The following is a 26,095-nucleotide window of genomic DNA, read 5'->3' on the forward strand; positions in this document are numbered from 1 at the left end:
TAGCTTCTGAGGATATAAAGCTGCCTTATACTGAATCAGCCTATTGGTCCACCAGGGTCAATATTGCCTAGATTGGCAGTGGCCCTCCACGATCTCAGGCAGAGGTCTTTCACATCACCAACTACCAGATGCTTTTAACTGGAGATGCCAAGGATTTAAACCAAGGGCTTTTTGCAGGCCAAGCAACTCTTCTGCCACTGAGCCACATTCCCAAGGGGGATTCCTTGGATGAAGCCTCTGGATCTAGGCTCAGAGGCAGTTCCTGGATCAAGCCCTGGAGATATCCTGACATTAGGGTTGCCAGCTTCCAGATGGTGCTGGAGATCTCCCGGAATTACAACTGATTTCAGGTGACAGAGATCAGTTCCCCTGGAGGAAATGGCCGCTTTGGAGGGTGGACTCTATGGCATTATACCATTCTGAGGCCCCTCCCCAAACCCAGGCTACACCCCCCAAATCTCCTGGAATTTCCCAACCTGGAGCTGGCAACCCTACCTGACATTCATCAAGGGAACATGGCCTGGGTTTTTATAGCCTTGTTTTTAAAAAAAAAATCCCAGTAAAATGGCATTGTCTGTATTAGAAAGATATAGGCATCTTCCTGTTCTCCTATGAGATGCATCCCACTACTGCCCTGAGCTAAGCAGGTACCCTTGGGTAAGCCACTCCTCTCAGCCCCAGCTGTATTGGGGGGATAATAATAACACTGACTTGTTCACTGAATGGGGCACTAATCTGTCCAGAAGGGTGGCATATAAGCATAATATTGTTACTGTTATTTTTAAAGCAAATCTACCTGACTCAAATTAAAGTAGTCACTCATGCAACTGTTCAAATATAGAACTTTATTTAGTTTTTTTAGACTAGAAATATAGAATGGCTTCCTTAAACAACTTTAAGTACATCTTTCCTTGAACTTCTCAACAAATATCCACTTCATTGCTCAGATCCCTTTTCTAAAAAGAAGCTGCTCAAACTGGAAACTGGTATTTAATCTGAAGTACAATAACTGATCCTGGGAAATATGCAGGAAGTCAGTTCCACTGCCAGCTCCCGTTATTAAATCTCTGCATCAGACTACTGGGAAGAGGTATTAGTTTCTTGAAACCATTGCAAAATGCAATTCCTACATACAAAACAGAGGCGAACTAAAGATTTTGATAAAGCAGATCTCCAGTTTCGTAGCTCAGACATAGACAACCAGTGGCTAGAGGAACAGATGCAAACCATTATCCTTATCCCTGTTCAGATCAAAACCATCCAATGATAATAGTGCCCTATCTACAGAACTGAAGTAAAAGTTAGATAAAAGTAACTGCAGTATTTACATTCTCAATACTACAAAGTGATATTGCTCTCTATCTCTATCTATAAAAAGACAAGTATCTTGACTGACTCATCAATGCCCAGCCCAAACCCCTGAACCTAGAAACATGAAATTTGGGGATAACATTCCTTTCATGATGTAAACACCCACTAAGGGATTTTAAGAAAAGGGGGTAAAAAAGGGTAAAATGTGTTTTCCCAAAAGGATACAGCTTCCCTGTGTGGCTGGCAGGCTGCTGCCTGCTTGCGCCCCCGCCCACTGCCAGCTTGATCACTCTTCCCAGACTTGCCCAGCCTTTCAAGGTCATTTGCATATGCAGGTTGATTGGGGCTCACAACATTCCACACCTCATCCTCTCTCCAGAGACAGTTGGAACACAGAGGTCATTCGCAAATGTAGCCTGACTGGTTCTTGCCCCCCACATTCTAAACAGTATGCAGTTGCTATTGGGAGTCATTGAATGTGTCCTGAGGTAAAATGCACCTCCCTGTCTTCCCCTAAAAATTCACTGGGGTTCACTAGGGTGGCCAATCTCCCTGTGTGGCTGGCAGGCTCCTGCCTGCTTGCACCTCCCCTCTCTGATTGGTCAGCTGTGGAACTCTGTGTTCTGAGGTAAAAAATCAGGTACAGGAAACTGCAGACAGTTGAAGAAAGACAATACAAGACTCCTGAATAGGGATAACATGCTTTGTTTTATTCAAATTCCTTTGTGAAGCTCGTGTACTAGGCTATTATACTACAAAACCAATTTTAAAAACCCATACAAACCAAAAAATGTTACATACTCCTATTATAACTGGATTTAAACTTTAGATACTGTGCAAAGCATGGGTATCAAGCTAGTTTTATATAAATACCACCAACCAAATATTTAAACATTCCTTGCTCCTAACACTGCCTGCAACTCTTGTTGGAAAAACTTTAATATACCATCAAGCAAGAAACTGAATTTTAAAAACAGGTCCCCATATTGGTCCACTAGAGCAAAATTCAAAGGGACAGGAATATGCCATCATTATTTAGGCCAACCAACGTTTCGAACACTTTATATAAGCTTTTGGATGCCACTATACTCTTCTTCAGGCCGGATCTTCTTGGCTAGTCCTCAAAAACTGGTGGTTGTTTATTTGCTTTACACTGTTCCTAATAATGTGAAGGAAGCAGCAAAAGACCGAAGCTATTTGCCAGGCTTACAGCTTGTAAACAAGTTGCCAAAAAGCCCCTTTTCATAGCACATCACATTAAGCACTTGTGATCATCCAGAGGAAGTGGATTATTGTGGACTGCTCAATTGTGAAGTTCCCTGGCCTGAAGCCTACTCAGCACATGCATACCTATGGAGAACTCTGAGATCAATCATGCATTATACACTTAACAGAAAAACAGACCTTTCAGACAAATTGCAGTCATCAAGTCTGTTGTTACCATTTGATGCAAGCATGAAGGAGCCATCAACTTAATAATCATAACGACGAGACTAAGTACTCTAAAGAAAACAGTTCGTGTAATTGATTTTATTTTTAAAAGAGTTTACAATTTTTCATAACTTATTTATACAACATGAAAAAAAACACATGCTGACTCATTGCCAAATCAAAGAATTCACTAATGCTGTGGGTTTGGTGCACACTAGGAAAAGGTGAAACGAGTAACAGTTAAAGCTGTCTGCTACATAGAGTTCAAACAGGTAGTCTTATCAGACCACCGCAGGAGCAATTATCTATATAAAGTACAAAGGAGTTGCATTTTAAAATGTTTTCAAGTATTTCCAACACCCACAATAAAAACAGTTTTTTAAAAAGCACTAGGGACAGTTGAACTCTAAAAAAGTTTAACCTTGTAATAGAGCTTTGAGCCTCTATATAAGTGATACATACAATTCTGCAATGCATGAAGAAAATATGACTTTGGTCATGGAATAGTTGTATTGACTTTGAGAAATAGCTGACACAATGAAAGTTATTGAACTGATTTACTATTTTCAGGGTAACTTAACAGTCATTTTTCTCTAATTAGTTCTTAAAGAGATATAACTGAAAGAATTCATTTCCTAATTAGATATTTCTATTGCTAACCATACACAAATATTTTGTTTTTAAAAAACAAATTTAGTGTTTTGAATTTTTTTAAAGGAAAGCACAATACAAAAATATGTAACATTTGAAAGACCTTGACTATACTTCTATATATTATTTTGAATTAACCACTAGCATATATCTGGTATAATTGGTGAAATCTACCACCCAGTGCAAGTCACATGGTGCTCCAAAAATTTAAAAGAGAACTATTTATCAAATCTACCTTATTCTTGAGATTTTAAAGTACACACAAACATTAGGAAGATGACATGTACCTAGCTTATTCTGTAACACAGAGATCATGTCATACCTAACCACATACCTAAGCAGAATGAAAGCCACTAGAACTATATATCCTTTTCAAACTGCTTTGGCACAGTTACGTTTAACAATTTTAAAAACTTGCTAAATCTTGTTTGCTCAAAAATTATCTTAGGATAACAACCCCTGAATTCAGCCATTTATACAGGGCTACAATTCTAACCACACTAAATCGGGAGTAAATCCTACTATACTCAACCCTCTTGAAACATACAAAGGACCAGGCTGTAAATGTCCAAAGAGTGGACTGAAGCTTGAAGAGAGGTGGAACAGAAACAAGAAACCCTAGTAAGATCAGGGGCTCTTCCGCTCACTCTTCTGTCATCTCAGGATTAGTCATCATAAGATCAAACACACATTTGTTATCTCCGGTGAGCGTACAGAGACAAGGACTATGACTTGTAACCCAACAGAAAGGGTGAGTGGCTAAAATATTCCCCCCACCAACCTAGAGACAGTCACCTCTGAATGAGTAAACAAGAACCATTCGCAGGTAGAAAAGAATGGACTGAAACGAACAGACAACGAAATCTCCGAAATGTCATTCAAACTCAGTTGAGAGTAGATATTTACAAAATACTGCTAGTAACTCCTGTTTCTGCTTCAAGTATGAAGCACTGCATTCCAAATAGGCATCTCCTTGGTCAGAAGCACTACTTGAAAAAAAAAACTCTAAGCCCAAGTGTCTGGCTATAGCCACAGCTGCAAGATACATACTCAGAGAAGAACCACCAATAGTACTTCAGTTTGTACTGGAGAAATATATGGACATTCAAATACAGGCTGTTACAGTGATATATAAAAATGTTTAGCAGCTGGAAGGCTACTTGTGAAAAGTTCCTAATTCTGACTTGCATGTGTCCCGTTCCCCCCCCCCCCCCACACACACACAGAAGGCATTAATGGCTTGATCATATACAGAGTTAGGTGTACTTAAATAAGATTCAATGGGAGTTCACCTAACTCTCCTCTGGTTCAGACAGTAAGGTACACTTTGCATGGAGTCAGTGTCAATCCCTCTCTTCAAGTATGTATACAGCAGAAAATATTTTACTGCTAGAAACGTCATGAAGGATGGAAGAAATGCCATTACCAACTTTGTGAAGAGTGAAATAAAACTGGATTTAAGAAGTCTAAGTGTAGGGACGAAACCAATATGAGAATGCTTGCTAATCCTAAATAGGTAAAAGGTAAAGGTGCAAGCATCGAGTCATTACTGACCCATGGGGGGATGTCGCATCATGACATTTTCTTGGCAGACTTTTTACGGGGTGGTTTGCCATTGCCTTCCCCAGTCATCTACACTTTACCCCCAGGAAACTGGGTACTCATTTTACCGACCTTGGAAGGCTGGAAGGCTGAGTCAACCTTGAGCCGGCTACCTGAACCTGGCTTCTGCCAGGATTGAACTCAGGTCGTGAGCAGAGCTTGGACTGCAGTACTGCAGCTTACCACTAAATTCTAGCCATTCTAACAACGCTTTTGTCAGCAAGTATGTTTAGATTTAGATAGAAAGCTTTTCAGCATTCAATGGAACCTTCAATTCTCCTGCCTAAGCAAATCCTAGAACTCCCTAGATGATGTTTTCCAAACTAAGGGAGATGCATAAGAATTTTAAAAGACTGTGGGGGCATAGCCACACCTTACTTGATCTAGATCTGCAGTGTAACTGGTTTGGGAATGTGTGGTTATGGATTTGGGGGAATGCCAATTCAAGACCCAACAGGGGAAGGAAATGTTTTTTCCACAAAGTGATTTTAGGAGTCCGTGAAAGTTGCTCCATTTTTGCTTTAAGGAATGCTTGTTTTGGGGGTGCTGTGGCTGTTCAAGAAATCCCCCTTTGGAGTGTGTTTAAGGATTGTTAGTCAATTTGTCACTTAGATGCACACAACATGTGCTCTCAAGAAAATCTAAGGGTTTTATCACCCGCTGTGGAAATATCTATCATATATGCCCAAAAGAAGGGTGGCAAAAGAAGAGGTGACTCTAATGTGTCTCTCTGCATAGTAGGGTGCTATGGGGACATGAATATGTAGACAGGAGTTACAAGATTTTCCTCCTTTGCCTTTATTTCAGTACAACATGACTGGCATCTGGAGATACACAACCAGAGAGGAGAAGATGTGTTCTACAGGAATAACTGACGACTCTCTTCTGTACGGCTATCTGCTGTAACAACAGTTACGGAGTTTTAAGATATTACTTGTAATTCTGTGCCACTCCCCATATAGACATCTTACAATGTTATCTGAAGATACTGAAGTGCATTTCATACAAGCAGCAAGAATGGCATCTCATCTATTGGGGGAGGGTTTTGTTTTATGGGATAGTCAGAAGTAGTCTCGTGTGCTCTTCTTCTCACTGCTCACCCGCCTAAACTGCTAGAAATCTCTGAACAGGTAAACTTTCAGACTGGAGGAAAAGTACCTTTTTCATTAGACCATGGTAATGGTGAAGGAAGGGGGACTATCTTCTTTATGAGGTTTTGAGAAAATACCTACATGGTATAAGATAGGTTGCTTGGCCTCTTGTTCCTCTCTCTGTTGACATCATACGTTGTTACCAGTATGTAGAGATATGGAATGAGGACTGTGCTTTATACAACTGGGCAAAAAAGGTTTCATAAGAAATTCTGAACACCATTTAACAAACACAGAAGTTGCTGGAGTTCAGCTGATGTATCAAGTTGTTACACCATGAGCGAAGGGTGAATCTGTTATGGAGTTAATTGTTTTATGGAAAGGATACTGAATTTTAAAAAAATGAGGCTGCAGGCTCAAGAAAAGGGTCAGGCATGAAAAGCATTCCTTCTTTAGACTGCAAATTCCTTTGAGAAAGGGATACATCTTTCCTTTTACATAAAGACATCCTTACACCACTAAGTGTTTGAAAATCAGCTGGAGCTCATATCTTTCTACAGCTTTCAAGTAATTTGAATCTTCGTTTTGTACATTTTTACCTTTTTAAAAACTTTTACAAATCACCCTATTAACATTCTTGTTGAAAGACAACTCCACAAATGTGTGTCAATAACAACAATTTAAGCGCAATGAACAATTATGCCAAAATGCTAATAATACAGCGCTGTCTATTTCATGCATTGAGATCCAGGGACACATAGTTGCCTAGCAGCTCTTACGTATGAATGCCACATATGTAAGGGTTGCCAATGGTTACTCAATGGTACAGCAGCACCCTGCACACGTTCAGAGGCTCTGTTGCCCTTATGAAACAGTTTGGGGAGAACAAGCCCTAGTAATTAAACTAGGTTGTGGCCCGAATTCAAGTTCTGACTCAAAGCTACATTTAGGATATATCAGATAAAGCAGTCTAATTAGATCACAGTGGTTTTTTTTCCTTCTGCAAACCTGTAACATGCTGCATACATTGCGACTGCTATACGGGGTTGTAGCCTACAGAGCTTTTCTGCTAATCGTATGTTTGCTTCCAGCACAAGAGGCCTTGACCCAGCAGAAGAGCTGGGTACTAAAGGAACGTGTATTGGTTAGCAGAAAAGTTTAACAGGATCCAACAATTATTGAATACACACCATTATCTTTTTTACAAAGCAAGGGTCAGGCACTCAAACCTGCCTAGAAGCTTTTTACCCCTTAATGTCATATGCCTGAGTGTTGCCCGTGCTTACTCAGCAGTATGGCAACTGCATTCAGCCCGCTCTCAGAGGCGCATCACCTTTAACAATACGAACAAATACTAAGTAAGAGACTGACCTCAAACACATGCTTTACACACACACCGCTTATATCTATGCAGTTATATCTATGCAGTGAGTCAGACTCTCAGTCCAGCTGCCGTCTACTTAAATGGCAGTGGCCCTCAGGCAGGTCTTTCCCAACACCTGTTCTTCAAGATCCTTCATGGCAAATACCAGGTTTTCAAACCGTATCCCTTGAGGCCATGTGCATAAGGATGAGAACAATTAATCAATGGTGAGAATATTGCACAGCACAAGAGCAGACTCAAACCCATGCTTAGGGTGTCACAAACAGAACAGTCAAAGTAAACTCCTTGGGGCAGAATCCTGTCTTTATTGCTTACATACTATGTTATGCATGCAGTATTATCTATACAGGGAGTCGGGCCAGTGGTCTGTCTATTGTCCACTCTGCGTGACAGAAGCCTTCAGGCAGGTCTTTCTCTGCAAACGCTCCGTGGTGACAATCAGGTTGCCAAGCCTTTCTCCTTAAGGCCATGTACATGAGGATGAGCAATGGTTATTCACCAGGTAGGCATCTACGCCCTACATATTCTCACAGACCTTTAAGAATGTGTGCATTATGTGCCCTCAAATTGCTTCCAACTTATGGCTACTCTGTGAGTTAATGACCTCCAAAATGTCCTATCATTGATAGCCTTGCTCAGGTCTTCCAAACTAATGGATGTGTTTTCCTTTATCAAGTCATGCTTACAAACTAAAGTAACTAAGACACACGCTATATGCAGCCTCCAACTCAAACTCATGCTTAGGACCTTGCACACAGAGCAGTTTTGAGACTGTAAGTTCTTTGGGACAGGGACTTGTCTTTTTTAAATCTAAAAATACAGAAGGAATCAGACTGCAAGCCCAACTCTGTCAAGTAGCTGCATTCCCAGCACTTTTCCCTCCAAGGTCCTTTAGGGAGAGGAGCAGGTTTCCAAACCTTGCTCTTTCGTGACATGTGCACAAGGATGAGCAGCGATTAAACAAGGATGTTCCAACTTATCTGCATATTCTCAGAAGCTCACCACCGTTAACGAAAACAGGTCACCACTACCAAATTAAGACAAATTCAAAGCATGATCTCTGACTCAAAACTCACTGAGGGTCAGTGCATCTTTAGACTGTAAGCTGCTTAGGCCAGGATCCCATTCCCACCCACCCCCCACACCCCCAACGCAGCTAGTATACAATTAGGTGGGTAACTGCATTGATCTGCAGTAGAACAGCAAGATTTGGGTCCAGTGGAACCTCAGAGACCAACAAGATTTTCAGGCTGCAAGTTTTTGAGAGTCAGAGCTCCCTTGGACTGAAATCCATCAAACTTACAAAAAAAAAAACCTTGCACTGATACAGCTTTTCTTACCAAACGAAAAAGGCTGGATATTATTCCTAAGGAACTGAGAACTTTTTTAAAAAACCCACTACAAACGACTTATCTTACAAACTATTGAGAAAATGTATCCCACGTTTTCTTTTTAAATGTAGCTGGTCTTTTAAGGTGCGACTGGACCCAAGTCTTGCTTATTTGAAGAAGGGATCTTTGACTCTCTAAAGCTTACGCCCTGAAACTCTTGTTGGGCTCTGAGGTGCCCCTGGACTCCATTCCTTGTGTTGTGACACATTATGACACCTTCGGCCCATGGACCAGCTATGGCTGCCCCTCACACCTTTTCTCCAGGACCCTGGACAACCAGGGCCGAGCACCCCTTTCCCAACACGGGCGTGAGGCTGGCGAAGCTACTCAAGCAGCACTCTGCACGTCCTCAGAGGCTCGTGGCCTTCCACGGTTTGCGGAGAGGGGCGCGAGTGAGGGGGCCAAAGCCCTCGCCAGAAGAGGCGCCGAGCCGCGCTCCGAGAGCCGCCCCGTGCCTTCTCCAGGCCGCCTTTCCCCGCTCACCATTCTCCTCAGGGCCGGGCGGCTGGGTCCCGGCGCCTCTGGCTCTCCTCACGCCGGGCGACGAGGGCGGCGGCGGCGGCTCCTGCTCGTGGTTCGGCTTCGGCGGTGGCGGGGCCTGTCTCCATCTATCGGCGCTAAGCTCGGCAGCTCCGCGGGGCCTGGCGGGGAGGAGGAGCGGGCGGCGTCCCCGGGCTCTCCAGAGGCCGCGAGGCGGCGGCGGCAGCGCCGGGAAGGAGGCTGCGGGGCGGGCGGCCGCGGCGAGGCTGGCGGTGGCGGTAGCGGCAGGAGCGGCCTGGCGGCTCTTTCTCATAATTGTGCGACTGGCCCGGCTGCAGCGCAGCGGCGTTGGCGCGTCAGCCGGCGCCGCCTCCCGCCCGCCTCCCCTCAGGGCGGCCGGCCCAGTCTCGGGCCCTCGCGGGGAGGCTCCAGGCTGAGGGGAAGGTTGGCGGGAGCGGAGCGAGAGAGACGTTTCTGAGGGGAGGCCAGGGCCTTGCTTTCTCCTCACGTTTCATTTCTTTACATGATAATCTTTTGGGATGTATTGTTATATTACGGGAACGCCGTGAAATTTGTTACTGAAATGGCTTTATGGACGTTTGAGCAAGCTGAACTAAACCTGCTGGATTGTCTCGCTAGGCCAAGTGAAGGGAGACGCAATGTTAGCCGGGAAGCGTAGTTTAAAAAGACAGGGGCAAAGGAGCTGTCAGTTCCTCCTCTCTACAGAGCCTAAGGCTATAGCTTTAGGAAAGATCTTTAATAATAACAACATTCGATTTATATACCGCCCTTCAGGACAACTGAATGCCCACTCAGAGCGGTTTACAAAGTATGTCATTATTATCCCCACAACAATCACCCTGTGAGGTGGGTGGGGCTGAGAGAGCTCTGAGAAGCTGTGACTGAGTCAAGGTCACCCAGCTGGCTTCAAGTGGAGGAGTGGGGAATCAAACCCTGCTCTCCAGATTAGAGTCCCGCGCTCTTAACCAGTACACCAAACTGGCTCTCAAACTGGCTTTGTACGGTCAACCGCTGCCAAATTCTGTATCAATTGGCTTATGCAGGCTCAAACGGCCTAAGGATATCATACTTCAGTCACATCATGAGGAGACAAGATTATCTTGAAAAATCAAACATGCCAGGTAAAGTGGAAGGCAGCAGGAAAAGAGGAAGACCTAAAACGAGATGGCTGGACTCAATGAAAGAAGCGACGTCCTCCTTTGCAGGATCTGAGCAAGTCTGTTAATGATAGGCTGTTTTGGAGGTCTTTCCTTCATAGGGTCGCCATAGGTTGGAGACGACTTGACAGCACATAATAGGAGGAAGATGCTCCTACTAGGTTCCAGTCCCCAGGTTACGCTTGTGTGTGCCAAATATTTGGCCACAGCCTTCAGGATTTGTAAAGAATATGTAAAGAGGTGATATATGAACGGTTTTCACGCTAATGTATCCTATTTTACTTCTTTGGGAACGATTTAGATTTTGTTTTTAGAATGGAATCTAAACACTACTATTATTACGTTGTACTTTTGTCTGTTTTGTGCTGGTTACGAACCGCAAATAAATTCTAACTACATATTCTGACTGACAGCACATAAGATACACAGAGCCGGCAACAATCACTGCTCAGAGAGTTTGTTTATTTCTTCTCCTCTCTGAAGGTTCTGTCATTTTCTTCCCTCCTCAGAGGGTTTGTTAATTTTCTCTTAGTCTCCCTGACAGCTGTTAATTTCACCTCCCCTCAGAGAGTTTGTTAATTTCCTCTTCTCTTTCCTGACAGCTCTGTCAATTTCACATCCTCTCAGAGGGTTTGTTAATTTCCTCTTAACCACCCTGAAGGCTCTATCAATTTCACCTCCCTCTTGGAGAGGCGAAGAAGAAAACCTCCCAAAGGACCAATCTTTGCCAGCTCTAGAAAGGTGAAACTGGCAGAGCCTTCCAATCTGTCTTTTAAAACTCAGCTTCCCGGCTAACATTGCATCTCCCTTCACTTGAGCGTTCTCGTTTAAGAGGTCTCGTGTGGGTGCTCCCTGTGTGTACATGCCTTCAAGCCGTGACTGACTTATGGCAACCCCAGAAAGTGAGTTTAAAAACGTTGCCGCTAGACTTTTCAGTCACATTTTTAAAAAGGGTGTTCTTCACTTTCTCTTCCTTACACTGCTCGACTATGAGGTGACCTGATGTATGTATGTGTGTGCCCTCAAGTCAAGACTTACGGTGACCCAAGCAAGGGGTTTTCTTAGTTGAGCTTAAAAATATTACCACTAGACTTTTCAGTCACATTTTTTAAAAATGAAGGGGGTGTTCTTTCCTTTCTCTTCCTCACACTTTACTAAAATTTGAGCAAGCTGTACTAAACTTGCTCCGACATAAGGTGCCCCTATGTATGTGTGCACATTCCCTCGAGTCATGAGTTATGGTGACCCCTAGCAAGGTATTTTTTCATCTGAGTTTATTAACGTTGATTCTAGACTTTTCAGTTACATTTTTTTGAAGGGGGGGTTCCTTTCTCTTCACACTTTATTAAAATTTGATGATGCTATACTAAATATGCTTGAATATAAGGTGTCACTATGTACATATGTGTGGGCCCTCACATCAAGACTTATGGTGACCCCAGCAAGGGGCTTTCAAGGCAAGTGAGAAGCAGAGGTGGCTTGCCATTGATCTTCTTCTGCAGGGTCTTCAGTGACCCCCCCCCCCCAACCAATTACCAACCCTGCTTAACTTCCAAAATCTAATTATACTATGCCTCCATTTATTTTTCAGGTCCAAAGAAGTGGGCTCTAATCCTCAAAAGCTCATGATGAGATTAAAAACCTTACCACTAGAATATTTAGTAATTTTTTTTAATGAAGGGAGTGTTCTTTCTTTTCTCCTCCTCACACTTCATTTATTAAAATTGGAGCAAGCTATACTAAACCCACTCATCTTTAAAGCTGCTATTTATTTTTCAGGTCTGAAGGAGTGGGCTGGGCTAAATTCCACAAAAGCTTTTGCTGACATAAAAATTGTTAGTCTTTGAGGAGCCACAAGACTCCCATTTGTTTTTCACATCTGACAAAGCAGGCTGTAGTCCATGAAAATGTATTCTGCCTTAAAAATGGTTAGTCTTTAAGGTGCTGGCCAGACACTTGTTTAAATTCCAGCCATGTGACAACAAAATATACATTGCAGTACTCCTTTTTTAGAGTTTTGTGGGGGTTCTTTGCTGCAACATACTCACTTGACTGAAATTTGAACAACATTCTAGCAAGACCTTCAAAACCGACAAAATCTTTATTCCAGTTTTTGATATCTGAAAAATAATTGTGATTCTTGTTGCACATAAAGACAATCAACATTTTTATGCCATCATAACATCTGTAGATTAGAACCCATTTATATTGCAAGGGGTTCCTTACCAAGCATACCTTTTCTAGAGGAAAAATACAAATTAAGAAATAAACAGAGGGGTCAAAGCATGAAATACAAGAAATATAGGGAGAAACGTAATTACATAACATGTAAAGAATGAAATGTGATCAGGAAAGATACAGATTACTTTTGGTAACCTGTACTTGGGGAATTCCTAAATTTGAATACATGGCACTGCCTTATACTGAATCAGACTATTGTGCCACTAAGGTCAATATTGTCTACTAAAATAGTTCACACCTCTAGTGAGTAAAAATCATAAATCCATAAATGCCTGGTAGGAGTAGCTGTGATAGCATTAAAGCTCTTAATGCATTATAATTCAGTACTTTAATGCTGGATTACAATCTTTTGAAGCTCTTTTGAGTACCCCTGTGGAATTATTATGGCTGGGATTTGCAACCAACAAAGCAACCATTTAGAAAGAAAGGAAACAAGTTTCTCAAGAAACAAGGAGTAACTAATCAGCACAACTGTGTCAATTTCAAGGCAATCTTTCTTGTATTTACAGAAGATTCTTGTGGCTCCTTAAAACCATTTTTATTGGGGCAGAGGCTTTGGGGAATTAGTGTTCTTTGTTGGATATGTTAAATGAGTAGGGAGCCCTGTTGTTCTAGAGAAAAATTCCAAAAGCATAAGTCATGTGATAACTTTTGTATTAGGACCAACCAGAGCTTTTTTTCAGGAGGAACGCGGGGGAACGGAGTTCCAGAACCTCTTGAAAATGGTCACATGGCTGGTGGCCCCGCCCCCTGATCTCCAGACAGAGGAGAGTTTAGACTGACCTCCGCGCCGCTCAGCAGTGCAGAGGGCAATCTAAACTCCCCTCTGTCTGGAGATCAGGGGGCGGGGCCACCAGCCATGTGACCATTTTCTCTGAGGGCAACCCACTGAGTTCCACCACCTCTTTTCCCAGAAAAAAAGCCCTGGGACCAACCAAAATATCCCGGTGTGCAGGGACACACAGACACACACACAAACCTGTATACAGGACAAAATAAATGAGCAGCAGAGACAACTGTTTTTTACACAAAATTCACTTGTGTATGAAATGAGTACACCATTCATACCAGTATTATATGTTTATTTGAAACATTTCTAGTCTACCTTTCCACAATTTCAGGCCATCAACGCGCAGTACACATTTAAAACAAAAATGATTAAAATCAACTTTTAAAATCCAAATTAAAAAACAAAAGGGAAATAGTAGCAAAAACAATTGATATTGCCAGAGATCCAGAAATGGAACTGGCATAAAACTGAAGGTTTCATCTCCACATATCTATTTTATTTTACATGTCTACCTGTTTCTTAACACTTCAACCACCCAGAGCTTGAATGAACTGACCAACTGGTCTCAGGATAAAGCAGCACCTGTAAAGAAATCTGATGAAGTGGGCTGGCTACAATCTAGCAAAGCTTAAGATAGAATTTTAAAAAATGTTATCAAGGTGCTACTAGACTCTAGTTTTTTTTTTAATAGGGAATTCAAAGCACAGCTTTTGATTTGACTTCTAGACTTAAGAGCTGGTTTGCTTTAAAAAAGAGAACTATAGTATGGAAATTAAGACTGTAATCTATGCATAATTACCAGGATGAATTTAGTAGGACTTGACTTCTAAATAACCATGTTTAGAATTGGGTTTCACATTACCTACTGCAGTAGCTAGTCCATCAGATCAAATACCACAACGTAATACAGAAACTCACTGCTTAATGCGTTTTTTCAGACTTTACCCTTAGAAATAATCATAGCATTAATAAGGTTCATACCTCTTTTTATGCTGATAATAGAGATGTCATATTTCCGACTGCATGTCCACCAATAGAAATTAACTACAAGTACTATAAAAAATCCACATGTTGGGCTGATCCCGTTAGGGCAAAAATATTTTGTCTTCAATACTTAGCAAATTGCCTCTATGCAACATACCTAGAATACTAATACATGCTTCAAAAACAGTATGAAAGGAAATTGTTGATGGGCACAGGGATTTGACAGGCTGTAATGTTTGCAATGCACTTGTCTATTGCACACAGTAAGTCTTACCCTGTTATTTATTTATTGTATTGTTTTTCTAATTTTGTAATCTGCTTTAAGTCTCAACTAGGAAGGCAGACTATAAAACACACAACTTCAGAATAATTGTTTTATTTTTTTTTCTATTTCAGCCACCCCTTTATTGAAAATGAACATAATGTCCTTTTTCTAGCAAGCTGGTATACTGGGAAGTTTTTCTACATGCCAGTAAGTACTAACAGTACAACTGACTTCTATTCAAATCCACATAATCTCACCTTTAAAAGAATATATGCATAATCATGCCTATGGAGCAAATTCTGTGGTATCTACCAGTTCACCAGTTGTTCCAAACCAACAGACGTTATGGAAGGCTAATGAGATACGCAGAATGTATGGAAAAATCAAATGTAAAAGGGGGAAAAATACTGCATTCCTTTGCTGGAATTTTCCCCACGAGACAGGCCATCGGGTACAGTGAAGTTGGTCTGTGCTGATTAAATTAAATGTAGAAGAACAAGCAGCAAAACGGGAAAGATTGTTCTTCTCTCTAGAGTTAAGTCATCTCAGCAGATGACAGGACTGCTGTGAATAATCCTCATGATACAGACAACAGTCATACTTTTAATAAGAATGACATAATATGTTGGAATTCCTTTCTTTCCCATTTTCTGGACAAGGTACAGCATGAGAGTTAGCAGTACCTATATGGGATCCTTCATTTTGTCTGCGTATCCGCTTTAGAAATTTCTTAGTTCCACATGGCAGCCTGGTGAGTGAGGGCCAAATTACAAGTGACAAATGACACTGGTTGGACACTTGTCAGCTTCCCTCAAGTTTTGATGGGAAATGTAGGCAGCTTGGCGGAATGTTGGACATGTGACAGTTGAAAAGTCCATTGGACAGTAGTTGGAGAGCCAAGCTGCGAGACCAGGACGCCTACATTTCCCATCAAAACTTGAGGGAAGCTGACAAGTGTCCAACCTGTGTCATTCGTCACTTGTAGCTTGGCCCTGAGACTGCATCAGTGATCTGTTATGAATATAGGATGTATTCATTCTGTTCTGTTTCCTAATGTTTCTGTCATCTGCTACTGGATTAAACCAAGGTCTACTGGTTTAAGCCAATTAGAGATTCAGATAAAATGTCCTAAATTAATAATAATAAAATATTTAATGATAAGAAACAAGGGTAATACCCCCCAAGACTTAATTCTCAATTATTGTGTGAATGTGTGAATAACTGAGACCAGATTAAGACGGGCAAAGGCCCTCAGGTAGCAATGTTTGGTATAATAAACTCTTATCTGTAAGGCTCATTTCTGACTTGTATTCCAAAAGCTCTTGAAATTATACCGAAGAACTATCACTGTTCCACCACTTTCTTCAGCAGAAGAGTTGATGTAGAAAGGGATTCAAATTTAGAAAGTTATAAAACCAAAGACAGCCTTATTATTGCTGACATAAAAGAAATGTCAGTATGACCTCCTTGACATGTAATAACTCGGACCAATATTTTACTCATATTGAAATTGTCATCATGCTTACTATCAACTTGCATATTTGCTTTTTGTAAATGCACTTGTCATAAAGTGCTGCTGTCCCAGTTCGCGCGCACACTCCTTTTTTGACCTTACGTGTGTCTGCAGATCTACCAAGGTGAAACGTTCCTATTACTCCAACATCACACCAAGAGATGGTTATAACTAGAACTGGGTCAAATGGCCCTTTACATGCATAATCATGTCAGGATAATTGGCTTACAGCTTTTTTATTACTGGGTGATATGCAGCTTGTTCTTTGGGTATTGTGTACACTTGTAAGGCTGCCAGCTTGGGTGTTCATTTTGCTGAATCCTGTGACTCTTAGCTCTCTGGAAATACTCATAGGACTAGGCTGGCAGTGTACAATACATTCACGGATGTGTTGCAAAGCCAGTATTGCCAGGAAAACCTTACGCAGAGATCTATGCCCTTCTAAGCCCATTGAATTCAATTAAGATAAAAGGGCAAAACTTTTTCCAATTAATTGTCAATTTGTAGCGGAGTTGTGGTTTGTTTAAGACTAACACGAGTATGTAGAGTTAACAGACTAACAGGAGTATGTAGAGCCAGTTTGGTGTAGTGGTTAAGAGCACGAGACTCTAATCTGGAGAACCGGGTTTGATTCCCCACTCCTCCACTTGAAGCCAGCTGGGTGACTTTGGGTCAGTCACAGCTTCTAGCTCTCTCAGCCCCACCCACCTCACAGGGTGTTTTGTTGTGGGGATAATAATGACATACTTTGTAAACTGCTCTGAGTGGGTGTCAAGTAATCCTGAAGGGCGGTATATTAATTGAATGTTGTTGTTGTTGTTAATAATAATAATAATAATAATTTACTTTATTAATAACCCACCTTTCTTTCCAATGGGGCCCCAAAGTGGCTTGCCATCATTCTCCTCTCCTTGGTTTATCCTCATAGCAACCCTGTGAGGCAGGTTAGGCTAAGAGTGTGCTACAGGCCCAAGGTCACCCAGGAAGCTTTCATGGCAGAGTAGGGATTCGAACCTAGGTCTCTCAGATCCTAACCTAATACTCTAACCGCTATACCACACTGGCATGCGTTAAAATTATTAAAATTCATGTTCAAAATTTAAAAATAGAAATAAATTAACATTAAAAATATATTGGATTATTTTACAATGTAAAAGGCATCCAGCCAGTTTTTCAAAATCCGGCCAGTTCTCCCCCAGCCCATCCTAAAATACTAGGACTCTCCATGTAATACTTCAAGAATTCTTTGCACAAAAGCCCTGGTAGGCCTGAAATATGTCTTTCTTTTAAAGATCTTATGTGTTAAAGACTCCTTTAAGGATTCTTGGAATTTCTCCCCCATACAAACACCACCTCTGAACATGTCCCAGAACCCTTTGCAGTGCAAAGACATGCCAAGTGTTGCTTGGCAGAAGACTCAGTGAGGGAAAGGGTTCCCGGAAGGTAGACAGTTTTAAAATTGATGCAGTAGCTGGTTATGGGACCATGCAATTGTATATGCTGCTTTCCTTTCGTTGCTAGTGAAGCTGACACAGTTATCAGTTTGATCTCAGCCAAATTGTCCTAGGTCTGGGTATCTCTTATCTTGTGAGTTTATAACTGACTAAACCAGTTGTAACTTGATCTCACTGCAATACAGCAACCACACATAGCACACAAAAAAAGTCTTTAAAATAAATGTGTTATGAGGACAAGGGGCAATTGTCCAGGAACACAAAAAAGATTCCCCCCCCCCAAAAAAATGAGGAAAAGAGGCTTCCTTTATATTGAGAAAATCATTGAACAATTCAGACTTCAAATTTTAAAGAGCCAGTTTGGTGTCGTGGTTAAGAGCGTGGGACTCTAATCTGGAGAACTGGGTTTGATTCCCCACTCCTCCAGCTGGGTGACTGTGAGCCCCACCCACCTCACAAGGTGTTTGTTGTTGTGGGGATAATAATAACATACTTTGTAAACCGCTCTGAGTGGGTGTTAAGTCATCCTGAAGGGCAGTATATAAATCTATTATTGTTATTGTTATTACTGTGTGTAACTAAACATAGTAATGCTTTAATAATCATAACATTTTGTTTCCAGTGGCTGTGAGACCAAGTTACACACAAAGGAGAGGATGAAAAGCTCATTGCTACGTACAGCATTAGGAGGAGGAGTGGGAGTATCCCAAATGAGAAGCAGTCCACACAAATCACTGGAGCAAGTTTGTTACTAGTAACTCAAGTCCCATTACTACCTTTGGAAGTCTCAGCTAACTTTAATGGATTAGGACATCTCTTATTACAAGAAGTGGGAGATACCCCTATTTGCTTCTCGGTCCATATGGTGCCTGCGTGTTTTCCCCAACATTATTGTATTTAATTCTACTGCATTTATCATCTATTTTTCTCATTGAGACTGAAGATGGATTACAAATAATAATATTACTAAAACAGCACAGGGTGAAGGTTATCCCTTTCTGCTGCTACTAACACTTTTAGAGCCATGGGAAAACCATTCATGGCCATTTTGCTATCCCTGTTTTGACCCTGAGACCTTCCAGAAGAGGAGCCAGTCAAAGCCCGCGTGGAATAGGGATTAGAGTATAGAACTAGACGCAAGGAGACCCAGGTTCAGAGCCATGCCAGCAAAGTCAGTGGGTAACTTTGGGCCAGTAACTCTCTCAGACTAACCTGCCTAACATTATTTATTGATTTATTCATTTATTTTGACTTATATCCCACCCTTTCTGCAAACAGGCTCAGGGCAGCTTCCAACAAAAATATACAATAAAACCTCATAATCATATACATCAGATAACATGAAAAAGAATAGCTTCTTGGAGAAGTGGGATAGGAATGTTTGCAATAAATAGTACTGGAGTAACAGGTCAATAGTCTGACTCAGCCTAAGAAAGGCTCAGGTCTGTAAATACAGGCTGGCATTCAAATAGTTAAATCAAATCTGGTTTTTCATCAACCCACGAAGGACTACGAAAGAACAAAATGTACTTACTTTTAGGCAGGCAAAGTTTTCCAAGTTCCCTGGTATACTATTTGTCAAAAAAATGTTAACTATGTGGTTGGATGTGAGAGTTGGATCATTCTGTGTGGTGCCACTCATTTTAACTACTGACATCAACTTGTATTTGCTTTTCAGCCTACCATTTTGTATGCAGGACACAAGATGACTGTGTTCTTGGAGACTGGCTTCAGCCACTTCCTGTGGAGTGGTTTCCTGAAAGATAGGATTGTAGGAGTATATTGGTGGTGTAATGTCCTTAGTTTTGCATCTGGGTGGCACACAAGCAGTTTCCTAATACAATTCTAGTGGCAGCTGGGTTACAAGGTAACAACTAGGTCATACCTTGAGTATATACCTACAGCTGAAATGTTATAAAACCAACCTTTCATATCTCTTAAATATGTTTCCCTGTAGTGTTAGGCTTACTTAAGACCAAGTCTCCGAGAAACTTCTGAGGGTGTGTACCTGGGAAAGGTAAAACTGCTAAGTCATCACATAACAGGGGCAATTACAATCATGATAAATTATTCTTGATAATGCCTGGCTTTATGATACTTCCGCCTTGCCTTCTCTTCAAAAATTGTTTTACAGCCCAACATGTATTGTAACAACTTATCTGGTGGCTATTTCTAAAGATAAACCCTTTGTGCGACACACACATTACCAGATTTCTTTTCTGTTGCTTCTCCAAATGCTCTCAGTAGAAGTTCCTTGATGCGTTAATAAAACTGCCTCGTTTCTGTATTTGGACCATCTTAATTAAAAGTATGAGTACTACACCTCAGTAACCCATTATGAGTTCTGAAATCCTGTAGAACTCACAGTTATCCTATTCCCTGAATTTCAGAAATGTTGTTAGACCCAGGGCTTTTTTTCAGGGGGAACGCAGGGGAACGGAGTTCCGGAACCTCTTGAAAATGGTCACATGGCTGGCGGCCCCGCCCCCTGATCTCCAGACAGAGGGGAGTTTAGATTGCCCTCTGCGCTGCCGAGCGGCGCAGAGGGCAATCTAAACTCCACTCTGTCTGGAGATCAGGGGGCGGGGCCGCCAGCCATGTGACCATTTTCTCTGAGGGCAACCCACTGAGTTCTACCACCTCTTTTCCCAGAAAAAAAGCCCTGGTTAGACCTATCAGTTTTAATTTGTCTTACTGAGACACTTACAAATAAAGATGGGTGCATGAAGAATAATGCTCAAATGGTTTTTATAACTGATTACACACTGAGGGGTCTTATGCATGAAATTAAAATTGGTGTTCGAGACTTACTTTTAAGAGTCCCAGAAGGGTCAGTGTCATCACTTTTAAGACTAACCAATTTTATTTTAGCATAAGCTTTCGAGAATCAAGTTCTCTTCGTCAGATGCCTGATACAGTGTCATCACTGATGCTTTTCATTATTTATATTCAGCAGTTATATGAGATCATCCAAAGTTTTTGAATTGTGCATTATCAGCATACTGATGACATGCAGCCCTTTCTGTAGGCCTCCAGAAGCAACCATCTCTATCCTGGGCCATTACAGGCAATAGTCCAGTGGCTAAAGAGGAACAAGCTTACCTGAATTCAGGTAAGACAGAGATGGGCCTTTGGTATGGGGAGGAAGTGATTATATTGAGCCTCTAGCATGTGCATAATTTTTTTTTTTGTTTCTGTGAAACTTGTGCTGGATTGCTGTGAACAATCATGAGTCCCCTTGTGGCAGGAAGTGTGGGACATACTTTTAAAAAACAAATAACTATACCATTGTTCTATCTTTATATTGGCAGAGAAAGATATTTCATAACATCCGTTACCTTTAACTGGTGATTGACCTAGGACCTTCTACATGCAAAGCAGGTGTGCTCTCTCTCTGTGTCACAACCTGTCCCTGAGAACCAGGAATTCCTGTTCTCCTTGAAGACCAGATACTTGGGGGAGGCACTTCCGTGTGTAGCTTGGAAGGCAGTCTTCTGACAGCTTCCAGAGATGTGGTCAATCTGAATTTTCCTATTTAAGTATTTGTCAACAGTCAACTCAGTGATCTTATTTATTTATGTTATAATAATAATAATTTGATTTATATATCGCCCTTCAGGACAACTTACTGCCCACTCAGAGCAGTTTACAAAGGCTGAATTCACACTTCCTTTTTGTTTCCGTGCCTTTTTCGCAACTGTGGTGCTATTCAAGCAGATACTCACACGCTTTCCCATTCCGCGTGTTCCCTGCCAGCACTGCGCCCACAATTGCGCCTCCTTTCTGTACCACATGATAATGGCAGAAATGTGTTTTTGCCTGGCCTTTTTTTTTTTTAAGGGCTTTCATAGCGCATTTGCACAATAAAGAAAGGTTGGTATACCGGAAAACCTACTTTGTGAGCAACAGGGTTTCCGGAGAATGTTTTAATGTGACAAATTAGTTTCAAATTTGCCAGCCATAACAACCAGCCAATTGTTAGAAAGTGGCCTGTGATGAGCAAAAAATGGGCCAATCAAAGTTGAGGGAGAGGGGACCTTGCCATTTCTTAAAAGTTGGAATATTAGTATAGTGCAAAATTAACTTCTTTTTTTTTTAAAGGGAAGTGACGTGCGCCGTCAGCGCTGATGATGGAGGAGGGAACTGCCCACTATAACACTTTACTCAGTGGCGTGTGGAGAACTGATTGTGCCATGAAGACGCACTGGGAGGGTGAATGTGATGATGCACAGCATGGTAGCGGAATGAACCCAACTGCCATGACTGCACAAGATAAGCGGATGGTGAGAGCATGTGGATTTGGTCAAAGTGTGTCGTCGTCGTCGTTGTTGTTGTTGTTTGGGCTTCTCCTCAAAGTGGCTTACATAAATTTCCAAAGCAACTAGTTTAAATGATGTAATTCAAATAAGGCTGCCAAAAAAATGCATGCATCCTGAGCAGCTCCTCATTCAATGGCTATTGTAAGCCCCAGGTTGCAGGCCCAAAGCACTTGGGCTCTTGCCTTTTAGTTTGCCCCTCTGACCATGCCCAGGCTTACGTAGTTGCAAGAAAAGGAAAAAACCAAGTCTGCCCAGGTGATATTCAGCTGCTGCCAAGAAGCTAGCAGGTTCTCTCTAGTTTCTCCCCAGCCAAGAGGGATCTCCAATAGCAGACCTAGCCCAATGGGACCAAAGTATTAAAACAATAGGAGGAGAGAAAATAAGAAATAAACAAAACAGGACTAAAAGATTAGTAAAGTAGTCATTGAAAAACAGTCTCTCCTGAATGAAATCCTAAGGACTGGAAGGAAAGTTAGCATGGATCTGCAGAGAGGGGCTTCATTGGATCAGACATATACAGTAAACCCAGAATTTCCTTTTTCTTCCCTTGCAGGCAAGTATGCTAGTTCAGGGACACTGAAAAGTTGTACTTCCCAGGGCTAGAAAAACGACTGCCAACAGTCTGAAGACTGAACCTATCCCATACTAGAGTATTCTTGAGCAGGACTAATTTGCTTTCATTGACATGACATTGGGCAAAGTAGTCTTTCTTGTAGAGTTTAGGGAATGATATATATCGTGTGTAAAGGAAGAGGTGGTCTAAAAGGTGAAAGTGCCTAGGGTCAGATGAGCTATGAAAGTGAAGGCAAACTACCAATTTGGAATGTGGAGATAGCCCCAATACACAGAGCAGAAGGCTAAGAAATAATCTTTTATAGGCAAACAGTGCTGGAACAAAGTGTTTTCAAATTGTGCTTGATCAAATAAAAGGCCATACCACCAGGAATTACCTGACATGGTTTATTTTGTGAGAAAATGTGACATACTAGCATAGACCAATGATGGAGCACTCCAGGAGAAAAGAAACCACTCAGGCGAAACAGGATGGCTTAGATCGACACTGGTGCCCCTTGCCTCGGGATCTTGAGTTCTGGGATGACTATGAGGACAATAGTGTCTGGGGCCTCTCTTGAGAAAAAAAGAGAGAAAATGGCTTTCATCTCCAAAAGAAGATGTAGAGATATTTTTATCCTTTTTAAAATTCCTCCAATGCTACTGCTGACAAATCTCCAAATGTCTGTCTCCAAAAGGAATGCTAGCATGGTTGGCATTTGCCTTGCCATCTACTGTTGCGTTTTGAAGCCACATGTTCTGATGGACCACTTTAATATAAGGATCAAATCTTGCTTCTTCCTGAAAGGAATCTAGTTGTGCATGCCAAGGAAGGCTGAAGTAAGCCCCTTTATCTGGCAACTCTTTACCTAGAGCAGGGAGAGACAGAAACTGCAGATCGGCCTGGCAAAGACAGAAGCTGGGGCACAAAGAACTCAAATCCTTGTTTCAGCACTATAACTTCGCTGTCTTCCAAGGGAAGGTTGTGTGAACTGGGCCATAGTATAGCTTTGAAAGCAAGGCAGCAACTGGTACACCAGCGTCTGGATTATTAAGGCCTTGCACAACGTCTTTAGAAAGAGAACAAGCCTTTTCAAAGAAACCGCAAGTAGACTTTGACGCTCTCCCGTTCTCCCTCTTTTGTGGCTTGAGGAGTCAAAGGAAGGAACAAAATGGGAATGGGAAGGGATAGGAATGAGATTTAGGATACTTTTACCTTTCTCTAATTATTCAGATTCTGTATAATCTGAATAACCCACAGCTTTATAAAAGGAGTTTAGGAAAGTAGGAAGGAAAAATCCTACTTTGAGGATTGTCACCACACAGTACTTGTAAATTCGCTAAACTCATGACTGGCCGCAGCTGAAGACAGGCTGATAATTCCAGCAGGCTCATTTTATGTTCTTTCGAGCCTCAAGGAAAGCAAGAGCGTTCTCCCGCTGCACTGTCTCTTTCCATTGCTCTGTACATGTCTACTCTCTACTCTCAGGATAGGAAAGGTATAAAGAAACAGGAAGTGATGCTGTGGTGCTCAAGAAAGTGGCATTCACATCAGCTGCCTGGCAGAGTCCTTCCCTGATAATGTTGTAAAGTGAGCTGGATTCTCCCCATCAATGGCCATCAATGCAGAAAGCTTTTCAAAACAGCCCTATATTGTCGTCTTTGTAAAGTTCAGAGTCTTTTTTTGGAAGCCTCAAGTTAATGAAGATCCTAGTGAAATTCTGCCCTTTGGTTTGTTTAAGGTTCCCACACTAATCTTGGCAGGACATTTAAAAAATGTTTCACAATACGATCAGTGGAAAAACTACTAAATACCTTAATCTTAGCAGACTTGGAGAGTGAGGAAACAACCTTTACATTGCGTAGCTTTCCAATTTACCAGCTATTTATGTTTCCATTTTTAAAAGTAGAAGGTTTTCGGAGTACAAATTAGTTCTGTTAGTAATCTCCCAGAGTGTTAATTTTGTTTCCTAAGTGACCTTGTTGTCCTCAATTCGCAACCTTCAGCTCTCTGAAAACCATTTCCGCTAACAAACAAGCTTTTCTCTGGAATAAATGGTGTATGAATTTTGATCTCAGATCCTGTGCAGATTTAACTGTGCAATCCTAAGCAGAGTTACAACCTTTAAAGTGAATGGGTCCAAAAGAAAGAAACCCCACTTAGGACAGCACTAAAACACATGCGTAACAGCCTTTCTTAATAGTAATGTGAAGTCTGGTATGCAGTGGTAATAAGGTCACTGAAACCAATTGTTTTTTTTTCTCCATTTTGTTTCACAGTCTTGCCAAATGCTGGAATGTTTGTAGTCCTGTATAGAGACAAGTTGGGAAGCACTGAACGGAATGCCTTTATACCTGTTCCTTGCTCTCGGAAGTGATTTTGTAATTCAAAATCCAGGAAGGAAATAAAACATTGGCCATCTCTTCCACCCTCCCCAAACTCAAATACGGTTGAAACAGTGTACAGGTAGTGACCAAGTGAATCACTATTTCAGAACACAGACAGGTCAACAGCATTCTGTGAGAGATATGTAACTTGACACTCATTTCAAGTTCAAAATGACATCTGTATTTATGTGCCACCCTATAAGGTAGAATAACAAGGATTGCAATAGATGCAAGATAAACATCTGCTCCTTATTTCTTATGCTTTGCTAAGGGGTGAAGATGGACGTACTGTTGAAACAGCAATCACAGCAGAATCTTCACCCGCAGTTTGAACCTGGCTCACCTCCAGAGTAGTTTAGCTGATAATGATACATAGGGGAAAGCTGAATGTTGGATACTCCTCATTTTGTCTTTCCATGCAGTAGTCAGATGGACTGTTTGCCTTCTTAAAATGTTGCGTTCTTGAAGCACCACATACACTTTTATATGCGAGTTTACTCTTCTTACAATGAAAACAAAATCATGTTGAAAATAAAGTTACAACACTATTCCAGAGAATGTGGTAAATTTTGTGATGCCTCTGGCACCAGTCAATAGGCTCCCTCCACAGATGGATATGCCTTACTTAAAATTAAAATCCACAGAATAAAAACAGCTCATATTGGAATAAAATGTGAGCATTTATACAAGCAAAACTGCTTTCGACATACTGAAAACAGCACCTTTGTATACAACTTAAAGTGGCAATCCTTCTACTTTAATATTCAGCTAATATTAACAGAAATGGCTATTGAAGTTGCAAAACTTCCGTCATGTAAAAAAAAAAATCCCCATGCACATGGAAAACTAGATGCCAGGAGAGGGAAAAAACTCTAGTTCTCTAATTATGCTAGTTTTGTATACATAGCAATTCCCCCACCTCCGTGGAAGAATCCTTCATCTGTTCAGTTCCCTAGCTGTGTAGTCTAAATACAGGTCAGGAACAATTTTACTATCGTGTTTTCTGTTTGTATGAACTAGGTATTTTATGTTTAAGCCACACCAGGAACACACAAGAGCAGTACTCCAAG

General features: G+C 41.5%; 1 protein-coding gene across 1 annotated transcript in view; it reads right to left on the bottom strand.

Moving 5' to 3' along the window:
• The window catches only part of TRPM7 (transient receptor potential cation channel subfamily M member 7), a 67,877-nt gene extending 58,472 nt beyond the window's left edge, over positions 1-9,405 (bottom strand). Inside the window, exon 1 of the mRNA XM_055002174.1 lies at positions 9,345-9,405. Within this exon, the coding sequence (XP_054858149.1) occupies positions 9,345-9,347 (3 nt within the window). The 5' untranslated portion in view covers positions 9,348-9,405. The remainder of the gene's footprint in view (positions 1-9,344) is intronic.
• Positions 9,406-26,095: the final 16,690 nt, after the last annotated feature.

This window comes from Eublepharis macularius, chromosome 18, assembly GCF_028583425.1.
Source record: "Eublepharis macularius isolate TG4126 chromosome 18, MPM_Emac_v1.0, whole genome shotgun sequence".
In the NCBI taxonomy this organism is placed as follows: Eukaryota; Metazoa; Chordata; class Lepidosauria; order Squamata; family Eublepharidae; genus Eublepharis; species Eublepharis macularius.